This window comes from Macrobrachium rosenbergii, chromosome 52, assembly GCF_040412425.1.
Source record: "Macrobrachium rosenbergii isolate ZJJX-2024 chromosome 52, ASM4041242v1, whole genome shotgun sequence".
NCBI classification, from domain to species: Eukaryota; Metazoa; Arthropoda; class Malacostraca; order Decapoda; family Palaemonidae; genus Macrobrachium; species Macrobrachium rosenbergii.
The window spans coordinates 4,901,576-4,923,528 of record NC_089792.1 but is presented as its reverse complement, the minus strand read 5'-3'; the positions used below and the strand labels follow the sequence as shown (position 1 = coordinate 4,923,528).

The following is a 21,953-nucleotide window of genomic DNA, read 5'->3' as shown; positions in this document are numbered from 1 at the left end:
AAAACACTTCAGGAAACCATTGTCATCAAGCTAATATTTTAATATATCAAAAAACACTTCAGAGACCCAATGTCTAAAATATGTAATCACAGCGTATTCTATAAATGATATATGCTATTACTTCACTCTGCAACATTACTTGGTACTTTACGTTATCTATGAGAAGTGAGGGACTACTAGTTTCTGCAATGGCCCACCTGGGTTTTGAGAGTTTGCTTTGTTTTTTCTAAAGTACTTTTTTCAGCTGTTACTGCATCCAAATCCTCACAGAGTCTATCTTTTTCTCTGGCTATTTCTTCCTTTTGTCTTCCGAGGGCTTCCATTTCATCATGAAGTTCAAGAATGGTTCCTTCAAGGGATCGCTGTGCTGACTCTGCGACTTCATATTGTTTACGAAGAGCAGCCAATTGTTCTTTGGATGATGTCAACTTCAGCTACTCTCAATAAAAGACAGAAGAGTAAAGCATAATCATTGCCACATTATTCAACAAAAAATGTAACAACTGTACTGTAACTTTGTATATAAAAAAATATATAAGATGCTCCCTGTTTATAGTAATAAATATCAATCAAGGAAGTTGAATTTTTTTTACAACAATATTCATTTCCACCTATTAAATTTACTAACAGCAAATGCAAGCACCACTCCAAAAATATAAGAATAATGCAAAACAAACAAACAAAAGTACCTAAGTAATATTATATAAATAAAATGAAACCATACGGAATCATAAAAATTAATTTTCAAGAAAAAGAATTATCTAATTTTTAACTTGTATTTTACTATTGTTACTAATTTTCTATTTCCCACAAGGGTTTAGAGTTCTTAGTAGTGGATGTCAGCTGAACAGCTTTAAGACAAGACTGAGGTCAAAGATGACAAATTGGAAGGAACTGCCTCAAAATGTTCCCCACTTATTCACATAGCCACTGGATACTTTACTGAGGGATTAGGCTGTTAGCTTTGTGGTAAGTGTGGGAAGAACAATTTTATTTAAGAACTCCTCATTGTACCTGATTACAAATCAATTCCTTAAATCCTATATCGATTACAATGAAGTCAAAGGGTTCTTGAAAAGACGACATAAACAAGGTTCTATACAACAAACCAGGTATGCTGCTGAAGTTAAAAAGCCTTTTAGAGATAAGAATCAAAGAGATAAAATATGCATTCTCAAAAAAAAAAAAGCCAGATAATATTGACTTCAAGAACAAATAAGGATAAAAAGAAATTACTTATAACACAAACCTGTAGCTCGTGAATCTGAATGTGACGATTTGAGAGAGCTGTTCGTACAGCAGACACAGTACTCTGAGGTAAATCTGGTGCTATACCCTGGTCTGAATCTCGTACAATTCTGGAGTGGAAAAGGAATTACAACATTTACAGATTAATGCTCCAGCTGTAAAACTCCAAATTACAAGAATATGAATAACAAATGTAAAAACAATATGTGAAATTGTAACACCACAAGTGTATCAAAAGCAAATAATGGCTATGAATGTCATAATATATGAAAATGTAAATTCATCTCATATTAATAGTGAAAACCGTTCATATACAGTCCTTGTTTTATTGTTGCTATGAACAATGCTACATCTAATTACATACATTAAAATACATGACTACAAACAACTTCTCCATTCTACAGAGACATGGTTAAAATAATTTAATGGCTTTGTCTTACCATGTAATTTTACCAGGGCATATTTATGAATATTCAATACAAGGGTAAAACCTTTCTGAAGTAAATGAAAACCATCTACTGTACTGCATATTTAAACTTTAAAGTCCTGAATCAATCCCTGAAAAAGGGGGACCAACTGAAATTGAGATAAAAAAATTACTATTCTGCCAATTTGTGTGGTTTTTTCAAGCCATAAACATGTATTGCAATTATTTTCTCACATTACAGTGGTCTTTGATTTGCTGTAATCAGATTCTAAACTATTAAAACGATAATTATTATAATGGTCTTGGATGTCCTGTGCAGAACTGTATTATGCATTGTCAATACTATATGAGTATAAAACATTAAAATTATTTATAACATGAAAAAAAGCAATGAGGTACACATTTAACAAAAACTGGCACAAGGAATGTCAGATAGAATTAAGTAAAAAATAGTAAAACTTTTCCCCTAAAAATCAGTTTTACTGAATCATGTACTTTGTAGGATATAAATTTATAAAGTGAGGAATCTTTGGCTAAACACTGCACACAAATATGTACTGCTTCATGAGTCACTGTAGCAGTTAATGACAGTATTGTCAAAATAAAAGTATTTAAAAACTCAATGAAAAAATAAAAGAAAATAAACCACACAACTATACATGGCTTAGTAAAGTACCTCTGGACTGCATACTTCTAACATGACCTCTCTGATTCTTATAAAATATCTGTCCCATGAGAATCCACCCATAGCCAGACCCTTGTCACTATGTTTTATCTGTCTTTAAAAGAAAGAAAAACTGTTCATCTTATTGCAAAGGTACAAACAAACAAAGATAATTCCTGCAGTGTGCACATTTTTTTTTTTTTTACAAAACTGTAGTTGCTCCACCAATGAAGAACTTGAAAAGCTCTTAAAACTGACCCTAAAAAGTTACAGGGAAGGACTGAATTCTTGGATTTTGTAACAAAATCTTTTCACTATATATAAAATAAAATAATCACAATAAAACACTCATAAAGAATTACAGAAACTAAAGAGAATTATTTGTTAATAATTACAGAAGGCATTCTTCGTTAGCCCCATACCAATATCCATATGACTTACAATTAATCTCAGAGCCCATGAGACTCATATTCTTATTCTTGTACAACACAGGATTTCCCTAAATGTTAATAAAAAAAATACAAATTCAGCATAAGCCACCTCTATAACACACAATACTCAACACATTCATTTGAACAGGCACAGTCTAAATACAGTATAAAGTACTGTACTGTAGAATGGTCCGTTCCACTCATGAATTAAATCTATTTGCTATGGTACCCAGCTCTAATTTTCCTTTAAAAATCTTTCAGAAAGAATTTACAACCAAATTAAAAGTAATGCAGCATTACTTCAGGAGAACAAAATTTAAATATTTCACTGAATCGAGACTCACAGCAAGAAATTAGCTACATCCTTCATACAGTATTTCCTCTACTTCCTATCGATGAAAAGTGACAACTTACTGGGCATTTTACGAACAAAGTGTTCCCCTTCCCAATGCCCACCATACTGACTTTTCACCAAACTTGCTTTTTGTTCTGAAAACGGTAAAATGATAGACATCCAAGGCAGCTGAAGAGAATCTAAAGAGCATTCTCCTATTATGGCATCTTTTAAATACATGCCAGAATAAACTCAACACATTAATTACAGGACGGTCAAAGGCCACCTGGTGCTTTCTAGTCCTGCTGAAATGTTGATATTCAACCCATTCAGTAAGTAACTTTATTCTTGACATTTAATTACTGATAGCTAATATAAACATAGGAAATCATTAGATCTTCCAACTTTTATCCAAGACTACCACAGCAATGAATGGGTATGATTCTAAAACATAGAAAATGGTTCAAAAGGCTGTCTCTGATTTAGTTACCCATACTGCAATTTTACTTTTAAATTTTGTAACATGGGCTACTGCTGAAGATGAAGGAGAAGGCAGGGAAGAGGAAAGGGAGAAAGAACTCAAACATTCTTTTGACAACAACCTGTTATGAAGAAGCTATATACATAAGAAACAGACTTGTTAAAAAGAGAAGGGGATTGGAAAGAATAGTAAGCACAGCAATGTGTCAGACAAGTAAACACCTATACTGTATATATATCACAGATAAAAAAATAGATTATTCATAGACTAGCAGAGAGGGTGTACATTTATAAGACAGAAAAGGAGTTATCAGCAGATTATGCCTAGTGAAATCCATAGCAATAAAAAAAGAAGAGAATTATACACAGTACTGTTTTTGCAAATGTGAGGCTCAGTTAATACTCTGTACAGGGTATAATTTATTAGCAATAAATGTTAAGTAAATAAGTGTATAATTTTGAGGACTGGGGGTGGTTACTACTCTTCGCAATGGGATGAGCTGGTAAATGCTTTTAAACAATGAATTTACGCGAGATCTGTGAAAGGGGTCAAAATGGCAACAATGTACATACACCAGAGTACCTACTATTTAGAAAAGAAATCATGCTTCAGAATTTACAGAGAAAGATATATGAACAAGATCTCATTTATGTTATAGCTAACAGCAAAAGGTGTGACAATGACTGCAACTATACATATAGTTTATGCAAAATAAAATTTTGCATAAACTATATGTATTTTCTTTCAACTAGTTAGTATAGCCTTAAACTCTCCCTGAACATTTGATAAAAAGGAATGAAAAAGAAGAGAGGAGTACTAAAATAAAAAGTACAAATTATTTGTTTAATGCCATGTACAAATACATGGAACTTACTTTATTCAAGGGTGACTCAATATAACATTCTTGCAGACCAAAACTTAACCCTTCTTCTTACACTAAACACAAGTGCACTTACAATACGTATTAGTAATGACCCTCAGAAAAAATTTTCTTTGCATAATTGTTAGTAACAACTCTTGAGCATATCCTGTTCAAAAAAATGAGATGCTATACGTATCATATTGATTCAGAAGCAAACCCTATGACACATTTTGTATGATTACGGATGCAAAGATGTTATATGTGTATGCATAGTAATCTAAGCAATAACTGTTAATCCAAAAACATTCAACATTTTCATTCTCCAGATCACTGTACCCATACTTCTTTAAGTATTCCATAACTTCTATATATCGTTTCTTTAAGTATTCCATAATTTCTATATATTGTATCAACTTACAATGGTATATTTTAGTACAGTATCAACAACACCTGTGAGCAGTGTCAGTACCTTGACCTAGATGTCTTCTTCAGTGGTTCCTGGATCTCAGTGGTAAAGCAGTTCTCCAGTTATAAGGATGTTAAAAGTTTGGACCCAATTAAATTGGGTTAAATGCTTGATGTAAAATTATGTAGTATTTCCCTACCAAATATTTGCAGTAATTAACCAAAAACAATTTAATATAGGCAAGATTTATAGATGATATTGCATGATAGTCACAAAGCTCTCAAAAGGTGCCTACAAAACAACTACTGTAAGTCACTGTGCCAGAAAAAAATTAGACAACAAATGTAAATCTGTAAAACTCTTAAGCATACAAATAAAAAATCACTAACTACCCAAAATTAGCATTAATTATCCAAAATAAATGATTCCTGACAAATTAAGTTATCTCTTATTTTGACACTTTTTTAAATAAAACACTGACATTACCTGTCTATTAACCCTTAAACGCCGACTGGACGTATCGTAAGTCGACTAAAATTGTCTGTCGGGTGACGAGTGGACATTACTCGGACAAAGTGTTTTTCGACCAAAATGGTCGAAAAACGCAATTGTAAGCTAAAACTCTTACATTCTAGTAATATTCAATCATTTACCTTCATTTTGCAACAAATTGGAAGTCTCTAGCACAATATTTCGATTTATGGTGAATTTTTAAAAAACTTTTCCTTATGTCCTGTAACTGGCGAACATCTCAGAAATTCTTTTGTCACTAATGTTTGCAGTTTTATATTAGCCGTTACATAAAGTTTTATATATGAAAATGTGCGCAATTTCTGTAAAATACAACAAAAACAACGCATGGTTGTAGCTTTTATCAGTTTGGAAATATTTTCATATAAATCCCGATAAGCCAAAATTTCAACCTGTCAACTTTGACTCGACCGAAATTTCGAAAAATGCAATAGCTAAAACTCTTACATTCTAGTAATATTCAATCATTTTTCATTTTGCAACAAATTGGAAGTCTCTATCACAATATTTCGATTTATGGTGAATTTAAAAAAAACTTTTTCCTATTTAACGTAACTCCGAAAATCTCAGAAATTCTTTCGTCACTTTGTCGTAATGACCATTTTTCTAATAGTGCAATACATAAAGTTTTATATATGAAAATGTGTGCAATTTCATGTAGAATACAACAAAATATAATTCATAGTTGTAACTTTTATCAGTTTTGAAATATTTTCATATAAATCATGATTTTCGACCAGATCTTTAACTCGACCGAAATGGTCGAAAACTGCAATTTAAGCTAAAAATACAGTCTAGTAATATTCAATCAATTACCTTCATTTTGCAACAAACGGGAAGTCTCTAGCACAATATTTTGATTCATGGTGAATTTTTGAAAAAACTTTTTCGGCCGCGTGTTATGAATTCAAGCATCATTTTGTGATAATATTTTCTCTGTGTTGCTTTGATCGTTTTACAATTTGTTATATACCAAAATCATGCAAAAACAAAGAAAAAAAATAACTCATTAGCTTTAACCATTTTGCTCACAGCACGATTTTTACAATTATATATGAAAATATCATATATTTCAATATTTATATATGATAATGATATTTTTTTCATTTCTGATGGTTGCATACTAAACTTCAGGCAATGACAAAGAAAGGAGCCAAAAATTCTTAATCTTAAAAACTAAGCGTGCTGTGATTTTTTTGGAAAAAAAAAAAAAAAAAAAAAAATTTCCAATTGACGTGTTAACTTAACGCAAAATAACGGCAGACACTTTTTAAACAGAGTTTTTAAGGGTTAACTAGTTTTACTGACCAAGTGTTTTTCTTCCAATGAACCAACGTAAATCAATGTACAGTACATTGATAAATTCCACTACAATTTCTATAGAAACTGAGGCATCAGTAATCTGTCACAGCAAATTTTGTACACTAAGATACTGTACTGTATTTTACTATACAATCAAAAACAATCATTTTCTTGCGCAGTATCCCAATTTCCTATTTAACGACCCCAGATATTGACCTCTCATGAATTTTGTGTGCAATGGTGTTAAATTCTTTTAATGAGACTTAGAAGCAATAATGTTTGCATCAGATCTCTCCAATTTAGATTTTAAGGAATACAGTAATGCTCTCTCTCCATTTTAGAAATTACAAAGTTTTACTAAATAGGTTATGTTTAGTTCTTGTTACATATGAAAAAACAACTACTGCAGTTTGTATTGTTCATTTTATGTAATAGCAGGTCAACAAAAACACAACAGCAAAGTCTAGTTCTAAACTACAATCAGTGTTAAGTATGCAAAAAACTCTTTTAAAGAGATTTTTTAAAAACATTCTCTCTGCCATGTCTTGTAGTATCCCACAATATTATTCTTGGATAAATAAATTATAATAAACCAAGTCTGAAGATGGAGAACACCATGACTGATCTCAAACAGCTAATCCAGTAAATTTTTTAAATTTGCAATACAAGTGAATTTTTTCATAGAAGCTCTTTATTACCCGTGTCATCCTTCATTAACAATCCACGCTCAGTAGCTACAGCATTCATCAAGAAGTGACAGGATTTTTAAACCACTCAATACAACATCTGGCAGGAAATTACAGTGAATGCAAAAATTACAAACTGGTTACTAGAACTTTTAAAGACTAAAATTTATTTATTTTTCATTAAGCCAATTTTTCAAAAATCTTTATTCATTTAATAACTGCATATTTCAGCAATGCTTGAACTAATTTGGTTCAACTATATTGCAACAAAAATTTTCAAAAGATGATGATTTTCTACAACACAATCTATGTACTGTATTTTCCAGTTTGTATCAATTATGTCTGTTATATCACACTATTCTGCACTAATGCTGTATGGATTATACATTCTTCTAAAATCCTATTCTACACTGAAACTAAGTACCTCAGACTCATTTCAACAGATGAGTAGGCTACAGGTTTTACAACAAAATAAATTCTTTGTGGACAAACACAAAATAAAACAGTATTGATATAAACAAATCTGATAAGGCTTTTTGTGCTCTTAGAATACATTCATGTTTTCCATAACTTTTTGGAGAGCTACGAAGACATCTTGAAGTTTTTATCATAGAAAAGTAGTTAATATGCCACATACTGTATTTCAAAATACCTGTAGTGAGAAAACTACTACTGTATTTGCTTTTTTAATTATCAACTAATACATAATATTATACAGAATTTAATACTCGGATAATAGATACAAATAAAGACAAAGACACACTTTGGGAAACTGGAAGGAAAGTTTCCAAGATTTACAAGACAGTTTATTTTATTCTGTTCATGTCTAATTTTCTTTCTGTACACAAATCACGTTCTATCATTCTAATGCACCAGTTTACATGCAAACTTAATGGCAATTTAGTTAGACTTATGTGAATTTCTCAAAGAATCACTAGAATTAAGATTTTTACAGTAATTTTATTTAGGTGATGTAAAAATGAGCCTGTAGAGTAACATAGTAAAAAATTAATAATTTTTAAAGTAAATAATATATAATTCTCATCTATGTGAATTAATCTTCTATAAGATATTTAATCATGTAGCTATTAATAAATTTAAAGAGTGGTTAATACTGTAACTGCAAAAACTATACAGTATTCCAGATGTCTCATAAGCATACTTATCTCAGTGTACACATTTGTACAAATTACTCTTATGTACAGTCCTTCAATCACACTTAAAATACTTTAAAACAGCAAAAACATGCAACATGTCATCCATCAACTTTAGGAAAGATAACAAGAAATTCTATGCTTCTCTCATAAAGCATATTTATAAACTATGATATGTTAAGCCTTTCCATTAGGTCACTAAAACTATCTATACAAAACAAGATAGGCAACTGAAAATGTATCCCTTGCTTTACTCATATACAGTATTAGAATCAAAATAAAAAAAAATAATGAAAAAAGTACTAACCTCAACCCTTCCTCCAGACTTTCCAATGCAAAAGACAGCAAAACATAATCAGCAGAGTAGAAAGATTTCCTACACTGATATCAGAGCATTCATTAAACCAAACTAATGTTTGCTAACTTCAATTTTATACTTTTTAAAGAGGAAAGGAAAGTGTGACTATAAGGTCGTCAATCAAAAATAAGAGTGCAGCTGTAAAATGTAAGAACTGTACATGTACAGTGTAAATGAAACACCATGAATCTACAACTCTGCCACATTTCTTAAGCCACTCAAACGTTTCCTTCAATATACTTCAAATTAATAAATTGAACTTCTGTTACTTTGCTTCCATTTACAAAATTCTGAAGAACACCTGAATGCATAGATAAAACTCTAATAATTTATGTTTCTTTTCATAAAAAACAACATTTATTTAATTTCCCAGTTATCCTAGACTTTGAATGGTTTGAAGACAAGCATCATATATATTTAATGCAAAAAATTTTATGAAAGCAGTGCTATAAAACCAAACACCTATGATTAATTAAAAAGAATCTGACAGGCGAAAAATACCCAAATGCCTAAGAGTGTAACTGGAGTTTATTCAAATGAGAATGTGGAAATGAATAATGAAAAATAATACCCTTCTTCTTTCTGTATTATTCAAGAAATTTTACATGGTGACTGAAGTGAATGTTTATACCATTAGAATGCTCCCTTAATTGAATCTGTAGTGTTCAACACGTTTCCTTTCTGAGGGAATTGAATCAGCACTCTTGGCTTTGGAACTACCAGGGTTTTGGTCATGAAGTTTAGCAACTAAAATAAGGGGACAAATAGTTATACAACATGTCTTTTGTTATGAAAAGAAGAAGAAGAAGAAGAAGAAGAAGAAGAAGAAGAAGAAGAAGAAGAAGAAGAAGAAGAAGAAGAAGAAGAAGAAGAAGAAGAAGAAGAAGAAAACTCCCATCTTAGAAGAAGTGAAGAAGAAGCTTTTCAAAGAAGAAGAACATTCATGCTCTAACACCATACTCATATATTTCAAGAAGAAGAAAAGAAGAAGACAAGAAGCTTTAGGGGGACAGAAATGAGTCTACTGTCTGTTTCTAAGTGATATGTACAAAGCACCTAGCTTTTACACCTCATAATTTTACCACATCAAGGTCAACAGTGTAGTAACTGGTCAGACTTTCTTGTCTGTTTTCCTCCTGCTCTGAGACTTACTTATGTCGTCTGATTCCTCTATATTTTCTATATTCTTCACCTTTTGAACAGAGATCCAGTTCTGAGGTTACTTATGTTTTCTGGTTCCTTTAATTTCCATATTCTTCCGCCTTTTACAGAGATAATCATCATTACTTAAACTGACTGAACTCAAATCACTCTTGAATATTCATCCTACTTTATACTGTCTTGGGCTAAACTAGCAATAAAAAGACTTTTCTATCAGTATTCACAAAAAAGAAAACATTTCAATAAAGTACACAATGATCAAGTAACACCACAAGTAAATGTCCAAGGAACAAGTAGCTATTCCTTGTATACTGTAGATCTTGAATGGAACAGGCTATCATGAAACCCTTGCCTCTCCCTTTATTTGTGAGGACCTCATGATAAATTCTTTGACACATGTTTTTGCAATTTTTTTTTTTTTTTTTTTTTTTGGTGGGGAGGTTTATTTCAGCTTTTCAAATGACCACAAAGTACATACTATATCTATTTATAAATATGAGAAGGCTTTACTTTCAGCAAAGTCAATCACAAAAATGAAAATAGGGCTTTGCCTGGAAAACTATTTTATTTCATTACGTTGAAATGTATGATATCTCAGTCATTCTAACTAGAAAACCACTCAGTATTTGCTATACTGATATCTGAAGTCTATTTTTCCCTATTTAACATCACACCACACTAAAACGGCAATATTATGATCACTAAAGCACCATAAATATTCATGGAAAATTTATCCAGAACTCAAGTCAGTAGTAATGAAATCCTGCATTAAATCATACTCATTGCAATTCCACAGGCAAAGAAACAAATGGAACATTACTTAATACTTTCTTTCAATACATTTTCTGGTAATGACAATTTTTCCTAATGAATTAGAAAAAAGATATCTCTTTTTCATACTCCTATGATATCATACTGTCAAAAGAGGAAATCAAAATGAAGTCTGATTCAGATTTTACGTTTAAAACAGCAAAAGCATACTTATGTCACATTCAGTAGTCTTATATTATTGAATCAAACTAAAATAATGTAAACTACTGGTAGTTCAGTATCAGTGACAGTATGTTAAGAACAGTATGGATAAAACAGTATTTTCTAAAAATTCTTTAGAAACACACGGATACAAACTTACATAGATAACAGATATGTTAATCTGCAAGCAACCCAAACACATATTTCTACTAGGACTTCATCGCAACTATTTACAACAAAAAAAGGTATATGCAAAATAATACACTGAAAGACTGAAAGTAAGAAGAATGTTTATGGTAGTACCTGAAAGCTGAAGGAGTCTTGCCATCTGCATCACCAGTGCTCTGCTCAGAATCCTTGATGACGGTCTGTGCGATATCAACCATGTATGCTTCTAATGTGCGCACCTTCTCCCTCAGTGTCTCCTGAATCTCCGCTTCTGACATGCCTTCATCCTTCATACGTAAGAAATCAAATCAGCAATAACATGTAATATATATATATATATATATATATATATATATATATATATATATATATATATATATATATATATATATATATATATATATATATATACATATATATATATATATATATATATATATATATATATATATATATATAAATAACATTAAGTTTAACATATAAACTTTTCAAGCAATCCAAAAGATTATGGACCATGTGATATAAAATCCCACTGTCATCCTTGACATACAAACTAAGATATATATATATATATATATATATATATATATATATATATATATATATATATATATATATATATATATATATATATATATATATATATATATATATATATATATATATATATATATATGATATATATATATATATATATATATATGTATATATATATGTATATATATATATATATATATATATATATATATATATATATATATATATATATATATATATATATATATATATATATATATATATATATATATATATAATATATATAAAGATAAAATCCATGTTCCATATTTTTCGTGATTCAGTTATACATACATACATACATACATATATATATAGAAGATTATGGATATATATATTAATACAAATATACCAACCTTCAACTGAAAAAGCAAAAGATTATTTACAAATTTACCTTCAACAAAAAAACAAAAGTTGTCATAGAAGAGACTACTATGCCCACTTTATACTTAACAATTTTGTTCAGCAGTGCCACATAAACATTCTCTTGGCCCATCAGTAATCCACTGTACTGTATACAATGCATTCACTATGATCTTGTCTTGCATAAGAACGAAGAATTAACACCCATAGTAACCTTGCTTAGTGTGCTTTTGTGTAGATGAAAAAAAAAAAAAAATACCCAATAACATCTTTACCCTCTGTGAATATCCTGATGAAAATATGTTAACTCGTGAATCATTTATGGCTCACAGAAAAAGGAATAATAAAATTGGATAAGATGAAATGTTAGATCAAATTTGCTGATGCAGTAATTTTTGTGATGAAGCCTACTTACAGGGATCTTCCTCCTAAATAATACCAATACTAATAATATAATGATAATACTGTAATGATTATAGAAAAAATAAACCATTAATTGGTGGTATGATGGTATAATAAAGCCACTGGCACCATATTAACAAATTATCTTATTTGGTAATAAGAACTTAAATTTAATTTCACCCAATAAGCAATTTTTAAGCATATCTGATCCTAAAAAATATTCTTTTTAGCTACTGATATATTTCATCAAATTAGTATAATGAAAATAAGAGGACAATTAATCTAAAACCTGAACTCCTGCTAATGGATTGGGAAAATGTTCAAGACTATTTCTCATGAAAGGAATCAGTTAAAAATCATAGCTGTAAAGCTGTTTTGGTAAAGATAATTTTGCAAGAATCTTTTGCCATATTAGAAAAGCATTTAAGTCTGTCTTATGGAGCCCTGAAGACAAGCAGCTGCTACACTATCAAAACAGAAAATTATTTACAGATGAGGACATGAATGAGAAACAGTATAAATTAACATGAAACATTAACTACTGTAACAATCCATTTTAAATTTTCCTTGATATATAATAATGTCACTCATCTGATGCATTCTAATACCAAAGATAGAAAAACAATCTTATTGAAATCTATTATGGATATTTTGAAATACACTATGCCTAATACCAGTCAAAAAGAATAATTGCACAACATACACAGTCTCAAATGCAGTTATTCTTACAAGAAATTCCTTTCTAATCCTCTGACATATGACTGATTTATGTATTGTATCAGAGATACCTTTTAAGGTTATTAAATTTTTGCAAACATATCTTTTCTATGAAATTAACGATGAAACCCAGAGCAAAACAGCCTGAGATGATTTAATACACATGGGTTGGTGCTTAGAGCTTTCCCATTTACATGTACCAACAAATTAATTTGTAATAAAGACTACAAAATGAAAAAACCACAATGGGAAAAACAAATTTTAAGAAATTAATAACAATATTGATCAATATTGATAATAAAGCTATAATTATCTCAAGTTTGAGTTACAAAATTCTAGACTGCAGTGTAAGGATCAAACTTTTGTTTTTTACTACACCATATCAAGATATACTAAGATATCTTAACACGAAATCTGGGAGTAATGTATTAGCAAAGCAAAAAAGATAAACTTCAAAAAGACTCAGAGAGAAATGAAACACAACTCACCAATTTTTTATTAAGTTCTGTTATTGTTCTTTCCTTGTCCCTCAAACCGTTGTTAAGTTCGGCTATTCTCGAATTAAGTTCATTAATTTTTTCCTTGAGGTTGGTCTTCTCCGTTTCGGCACGGACCTGTGACCTCTCGCATTCTTGGATGCGACCCCACAAATCTGATGGATTAGCAACCACATATTCATCCTGTTTGGATGAATAGAAAATACAATAAATTACTTCTGCTTTTCAATCAGTGTTACTGAAATGTTTATTACTGACATTTCAGCAATACTATTATTATCTACAATACCTGATGAGATGTCAGAATTACAGTAATAAACCATGAATTTCATACAAGAGTAATCCAAAAGCTAATGGCATGTAATGAAAAGTTAATAATAACATGATATAATAAAACTTCTTAAATGTAAACTAAAACTTATTCTATGAAAAATGTAACAAAAATTTCAGGAAAGTCTTTTGTAGTTATTGCTTTAAACTAACAATTCAGTTTTTAAACATCATCCAGCATTTGATGATTTAAAGGATGAATCCAACTAAACTTCAGATTGTTAAATACCTCAACTAAATTATTAAGATACAACACCTCTAGATGCATATTACATGATCAACCTAGCTAAACAGTAACAAAAGTCAATGGGAATAAGGAGAGTTAGGGATAAAGTCTCATTAATATTTACACTCTTCATTATTAGTTTCCATTCCCCAGTACCCTTTCAAATGATAATAGCTATCCTACAAAAGGAAAAACAGGGTATAATACTGTAGTTGGTCTTCATCAATATTGTACTATTTTTAAAACATACAATGGCGTACACTATCCCAGGTCTGACGGAAACAAGACAAAGAAATAAAAAGGACTTCCTCAAAAGCAAAGGACAATCTTTTGCAATACTGGGGAACACATAAATCAAAGGAAAAAAAGTTGAAGGGACCTTGCAGACAAAAGTAAAGGAATTAGATTAGTGGGGAGGGTGGGAACAGTGATTAAACCAGTTGCCTAGTTGCCTTTGACCTAATCTTGTCAAGGGGGGGAGATAAATAATGAAATACTTTAAATATGATTGCAATAACTAAACAGAGATATGAAAGTCTGCTATGAATCTTTTGACCTGTTACAAAGAAAATAAGAGATTACATCAGAAAAAAAAATTTTTTTTAAGAAGACTTAGAAATCTGAACTAGTGATTTCTCCAAACAATTCTGAAGTAACCATTGAGAGATCACATTACATTATCATCACGCAGAATCAAGATATTTTATATAACTCCATTGAGAAATAAGCAGAAACTGCACTGGAGACCCAGGATTTCCATAAAGATTTGTTCTCAAGATCCGAGCTGTGAGAAAAGTATTCAAGATCGATTGGAAAGATAATCATGGAGATCAACAGATTAGACAAAAGGCTACGCAAGTTCAGAGGAAAGGAACCTCTAGCAGAGAAGACAACCACCACGGCAGGTAGCCAAATTCGTGCTCCGAAAATAGAACTGGAGTCATGGCACTAAACAAGTGACACAGATTTAAAAAGAAAATCTTTAAGGATAATTATATTTTACTTAAGAAACTTCATTTATGAATAACTAATATATAATGAACACAACTCCTATGAATCATGAATATCAAAACAAACCAGCGTTGGCTACATAACCAGACATACCTTATCTCCTGTGGGTATGATACTCATGTTGGAGTGAGCTGACTGGCAGGCAGACAAGAGGAGATGAGAATAACGGTCGAAGTCACCTCGCAATTCTGTCAGGTCGCGGGAGGTCAGGTGTTTCACCTCGGAGAAGGTGCGCTTCACAGACCCTATTTCTCGCCAAAGGTCAAGTAAGTTTTTGTGTTCCGATATATAATATTTGTTGAATTGCTGAAAGAAAGAAAAAGACATTTCTTCAACAAGAGTGACATCTATGCAAAGTGATTTTAATATCAGTCACATCCGACAAAAACAGTTATGGAAAATTCCAAGAATTTAAAGACTGGTGTTATTTTACCTTAAGAATACTCGTACAACTGGATTTCTTCAAATCTTTTTTAAAAAAAGAAAATTTTTCAAACATGCAGTTTCAAAACTTGATGATACAGTACTATAGATCCAGCTATCATAATATTCTTACCTTTTACATGTTCAAATCCTTAACCTTTTTAAAATTGCAAATATACTCACTAGATCAGAATACACAGCTTAAATATAAGCTTACTCTAATTTCCAGCTGAAAGTTTGCCCTGTGACCATCCAAAGAATAAAGAAACACAATAAGAAAAAGTTACTTCTCTTTCCTCATGTAACAATAATATGTACAGTGTATATATATATATATATATATATATATATATATATATATATATATATATATATATATATATATATATATATATATATATATATATATATATATATATATATATATATATGCTTCATAAAATCAGAAGAGTACAAATGAATAAGAAAGCAATCCTAATCACGATAAAACACCTGGACACAATGCTAATGGTAAAGTCAATGACTATTGACTATAACAGTATGAAAAACAAGTTTATTTTTCCTTCCTAAGGCTGTCTAATTGCATCAAGACTGGACAGAAATCTCAGTAATCCTACAACAGTATGAATCAGGCAAATATTAACACCAAGACATATCATCAACTATAAGGTCTCTTGAAATTAAAATGGTCTAAGTGGTGCTTACCATGTAAACAAAAAAAAAGACACTGTATGGAAACTGTACCATAAATGAAATAAAAACTTTGTACTACTGTACTGTTTTGTTAGATCCACTGTATCTAGAAGTATAACAACAAAAGAAAATTCACTTAGCAGCATTATTCTGGTCTTGGATTCGTGATTGCTTGCTTGAACATATAATGAAAGAAAATTCTCTTTGATTATTTATTCACTTTCAGTTAATTTTGTCTGTTTACTCGTTGTGATTTTTCAAGAAATAGTTTTTTTATTTAGTACTATTCATTATACATTTCCAAACTATTTAATTTTTTCACAGAATGTACTGAGTAAAATTATAACATTGTTAATAGTAATAATGACAAAGTTAACAAGTAAAAAATGCGCCGTTGTTTCTTCAGCGCAATCAAGTTTTCTGTACAGCTCCTACAGTGTATAATCAAGTCCACTGAAAATAGATCTATATTTCAGTGTTCTCGGTATAATGCTGTGTGAGCCGCACCCCATGAAACTTTAACCACTGCCCTGTGGTGACCTTTCCTATATCGTTGCCAGAAGCATGATTATGGCTAACTTTAATCATAAATAAAATAAAAACTACTGAGGCTAAAGGGCTGCAATTTGGTATGTTTGATGATTTGAGGGTGGATGATCAACATACCAATTTGCAGCCCTCTAGAATCAGTGGTTTTTAAGATCTGAGGGTGGACAGAAAAAGTGCGAACAGAATAAAGTGTGGATGGACAGACAAAGCCGGCACAATAGTTTTCTTTTACAGAAGACTAAAAATAAGGGTAAAACAAAAGCAAAAAACATAAAAAACACTAATCCAGTATCCACTGAACACAGATCTTCTAGAATAATTTACAACAAAAAAAGCCCATGACACACTTGCAAATATTCCATCAATTCCTGCCAACACGCAAAAACAGTACCACAATAAAATGTGAAGAAAAAGCTGTACTGCGTCATATTCAATTTCTTATTTGGCGTATGCATGTCACCAAGATACTCTAATGCGCACAAAGTCTAGTGCAAAACTTCAATCTCAAGGCCATGAGGAAGAATTAGGGAAAATCACACTGGAAAAATAAAAGCAGCTACAGAGGAAAATCTGATAACACTGACAACAAAAATAAGTGTCACAGGGACTTTGACAATGACACTGGCAAACACTGACAAAAAAAAAAAAACATTCTAAAAACTAATGAACTGTCATATGAACTAAGATAACAATGGCAATAAAAGCAGCCATCACAGAAATTTAGCAATGACATTAAAAGCAGCCATCACAGAAATTACGATAACAATGGCAACAAAAGCAGCTATCACCAAAATTAAGATAACAATGGCAATAAATGCAACCACCACAGAAATTAAGATAACAATGGCAACAAAAGCAGCTATCACTGAAATTAAGATAACAATGGCAATAAATGCAACCATCACAGAAATTAAGATAACAATGGCAACAAAAGCAGCCATCACAGAATTTAAGATAACAATGGCAATAAAAGCAGCCATCACAGAAATTAAGATGATAATGGCAACAAAAGCAGCCATCACAGAATTTAAGATAACAATGGCAATAAAAGCAGCCATCACAGAAATTAAGATAACTGTGGCAATAAAAGCAGCCATCACATAAACTAAGATAACAATGGCAAAAAAGCAGCCATCACAGAAATTAAGATAACAATGGCAAAAAAGCAGCCATCACATAAACTAAGATAACAATGGCAAAAAGCATTATCACAGAAATTAAGATAACAATGGCAAAAAAGCAGCCATCACAGAAATTAAGATAACAACAATAAAAGCAGCCATCACAGAAATTAAGATAACAACAATAAAAGCAGCCATCACAGAAATTAAGATAACAACAATAAAAGCAGCCATCACAGAAATTAAGATAACAATGGCAATAAAAGCAGCCATCATATATCTCACATGCATCGTCTTCCTGATAATGGGCAGAGATCAACAAATATTTCAAAAATATTTATGCATCTAAAATACATGGAAAAATTGACTACCTGAAACGTGCACATGAAACCAATAACATTTTAAAAATAACGCAATGCCCTGTAAATCTCAAAAAAGCATATTTAGCTCCCACTAAAACAAAATTATTAAAAAGAAGCACTAATCACAATATAATCTTATTGCTAATTTATTTTTGGTTGGGTTGTCCATGGAGATTTCTTTGATAGTAGAATAATTTAATGCATTATTAACATTTACTAAAAAATTTTATTAATATTCTAAGCTTTACAGTATGGAAAACTTTATCTTGTACCTAAATTATATATATATATATATATATATATATATATATATATATATATATATATATATATATATAAAATTCTAAAACAATAATAACTGAAGTACAAGTACACGGATATATCAGTATTCGCATGTGCGTGTTTGCGTTTATATGAAAGTATACGTTTGCGAGTGTGCAACTGACTACGTAGCATGTACAAGTAGGTACAAAAACACCACTATGTCAATCATTTCAAATAAGAAAGCAAGGCTAATCCAAAGGAACACAAAAACCAAAAGTAAAATTTTTAAAAATCCCTCGGCATTAGAAAAAACAAGTTCATCTGGTAAAGAAAATGCAGTTGGTCTGATATTACAGTCGCTGCTAAGTCTATGTAATCTCCCCACGAGGACACGAGAATTTTTGGAGTCATTATTTTGACTTTGTTGCCATCAAATGCTTTCAGTTATCATTGGGATATAACTGAAAATAAAGTATGACAAGTTATTATTAATATTTATGTGAAAATGAACTATGTTTATGAAAATAATATATAAACATGACGATATTAAAAATGTATGCCTACTGTTACTCAACGGTAACCACTGAACAATAACACTCTCCCTCTCTCTTCATACCAGAGTTTACCTAAGAAGTCAATTACATAATTAAATGAATGAATCCCTGAGGGAAAATAGGATGATTTATAGTTTGAAGTTTACACACAAACAACACACACACACAAAGAGAAAAAGTCGCGAAAAGAGTTACCCTCAAATTAGCGTCAGCGCCGTCGAGAGAGAGAGAGACAGAGAAAACGGGGTAACAATCACCGCAGAGTTTAAGGATACACTGAGCTGTCTCGACCGGACTCTCCTCTTTTATGTCTGTAAGTTTGTTTGTGCGGGTTATCAGGAACAGATAGTTGAATATGTCGTCACCACATTCTTCTTGCGTGCACGAGCATCAAGGTCTACTACTTACTACAGCAACCATCCCGTGTCTGTATGCGTGTCGACCCTTTTTTTTTTTTTTTGTTTATTGGACCAAAACGCAATCACAGAAGACATGCCCCCCAAAACCACAATCATAATTGTCCCAACATGAAAACATACACGACGCAAATACATTTTACAGTGATCTCGCGAGACCACAATCAAATTAATAACGGGGATTGAGGTACTGCGCTGATGCGCAGGTGATGTTCAATTCAATTATACCTTGGATGTCTTCCTATTTGTTTATGTAAATAAACATCACTGCTGAGTTTCAGGAACTTGGCAATTAACGTGACTTCTATAATTGCCCAGTCCTTTTCCATTTATTGTTTACAAGGCATGTACTGTACGGGTGTAACATAAATCCATTCATTTTAATATCGAATTCTAGCATTCTTTTCCAAAGTTGCATACTTTCCAGACGTCAATCATTTTGATAGGAAACACAATGAAAAATACTCAATATACATTATAGTAAAATATATTTCACTAGCTTTATAACTTAATGTAGCATGATTACTATATAAAATTTACGTAAAATACACAAACACTATATATATATATATATATATATATATATATATATATATATATATATATATATATATATATATATATATATATATATATATATATATATATAAATTAAAAAACACAAATAAACTTTCAACAACCTGAGCTAATCTCACAAAAATATATGCAAAAGAGTAACATTCAACAAGTTGGTCTTTATATGGAATCTGCTTTCAAAACCTTAGCCCACCCCTCCTTTGAGAGTGGTAAAACCAATATTCCAACCAACTCTGGGATTTTATCAAAACTATATATATATATATATATATATATATATATATATATATATATATATATATATATATATATATATATATATATATATATTTATATATATATATATGAAATTTTTATCACATATATATATGTATACATATACTGTATATACATTATTTATATACATATATATATATATATAAATATATATATATATATATATATATATATATATATATATATACATACATATACATAATTACCTTTTGATTTTATCCGTTAAGGTTGAAACCACCAAAGACTAACAACATGACGTTGTTACAATACAAGACCCTCGCACGAAATGGCACCCAATGGAAGTGACGCCACTTATCTCATGCAGTAATGAGATCAATGAGACATTGTACAAAAGATATTTGTGAATAAGATCACAACCATGAATTAGAATTTTAATAACTTTAATGTAATATTTCTCAGTGTACAAAAAGGACCCCAAGGCGATTGCATCACGCCAAAAGTCGATTGATAGTTGTGACGGAGAGAGAGAGAGAGAGAGAGAGAGAGAGAGAGAGAGAGAGAGAGAGAGAGAGAGAGAGAGAGAGAGAGACCTTAAATGTTCGACTCCAATTAGCAGAGTACTGACTGCACAACATCCACTTTTTCTCTCTCTCTCTCTCTCTCTCTCTCTCAGCTTCCACCCACACATTCGAAAATAAAACCATGCATTTCATTCACTACTGACTTCAGCTTTCAGAGAGAGAGAGAGAGAGAGAGAGAGAGAGAGAGAGAGAGAGAGAGGCTGTTGTGCGATTAGTACTCTGCTAATTGGGGTCAAATCATCCAAGCTCGCTCTCTCTCTCTCTCTCTCTCTCTCTCTCTCTCTCTCTCAACCTCAGCTGCCACCCACAGGTATCTCATTCATTACTGACAAACTTTTAATTTTAAGAGAGAGAGAGAGAGAGAGAGAGAGAGAGAGAGAGAGAGAGAGAGAGAGAGAGAGAGAGAGAGAGAGAGAGAGAGAGCACATGCCCCTATGTCATGGAACAAGTTCATTAAACAAAAGACCAACTACTGACGCCACCTTTTTAGAGAGAGAGAGAGAGAGAGAGAGAGAGAGAGAGAGAGAGAGAGAACATGCCCCTAGGTCATGGAACAAGTTCATTAAACAAAAGGCCCAATAGAGAGAGAGAGAGAGAGAGAGAGAGAGAGCACATGCCACTAGGTCATGGCACAAGTTCATCATAGAAAAGGCCCACTACTGACGTCACCATTTAAGAGAGAGAGAGAGAGAGAGAGAGAGAGAGAGAGAGAGAGAGAGAGAGAGAGAGAGAGCAGCATGCCCCTATGTCATGGAACAAGTTCATTAGGCAAGAGCCCCTACTCCAGCGTCATTATTCCATCGCAACCGGAAGCTAAACACAGTAGTACCACAAGTTAAGCCCCCTGCATTTTGGACATCTTACTTACGA

At 31.4% G+C, this 21,953-nt stretch overlaps 1 protein-coding gene across 7 annotated transcripts in view; it reads right to left on the bottom strand.

Annotated features, from left to right (window-relative positions):
• LOC136833651 (rootletin-like) overlaps positions 1 to 21,953 on the bottom strand; it is a 330,434-nt gene that overhangs the window by 66,004 nt on the left and 242,477 nt on the right. For all 7 annotated transcript variants that reach the window (XR_010851537.1, XM_067095794.1, XM_067095797.1 and 4 more), the window contains 5 exons: positions 15,401 to 15,613; positions 13,732 to 13,923; positions 11,321 to 11,472; positions 1,250 to 1,358; positions 198 to 434 (listed from right to left, as the gene is read on the bottom strand). Coding sequence is in view for 6 of the 7 variants with exons in the window: in XM_067095794.1 (XP_066951895.1) it covers positions 198 to 434; positions 1,250 to 1,358; positions 11,321 to 11,472; positions 13,732 to 13,923; positions 15,401 to 15,613 (903 nt within the window). In the remaining variant the exon portion in view is untranslated. The remainder of the gene's footprint in view (positions 1 to 197; positions 435 to 1,249; positions 1,359 to 11,320; positions 11,473 to 13,731; positions 13,924 to 15,400; positions 15,614 to 21,953) is intronic.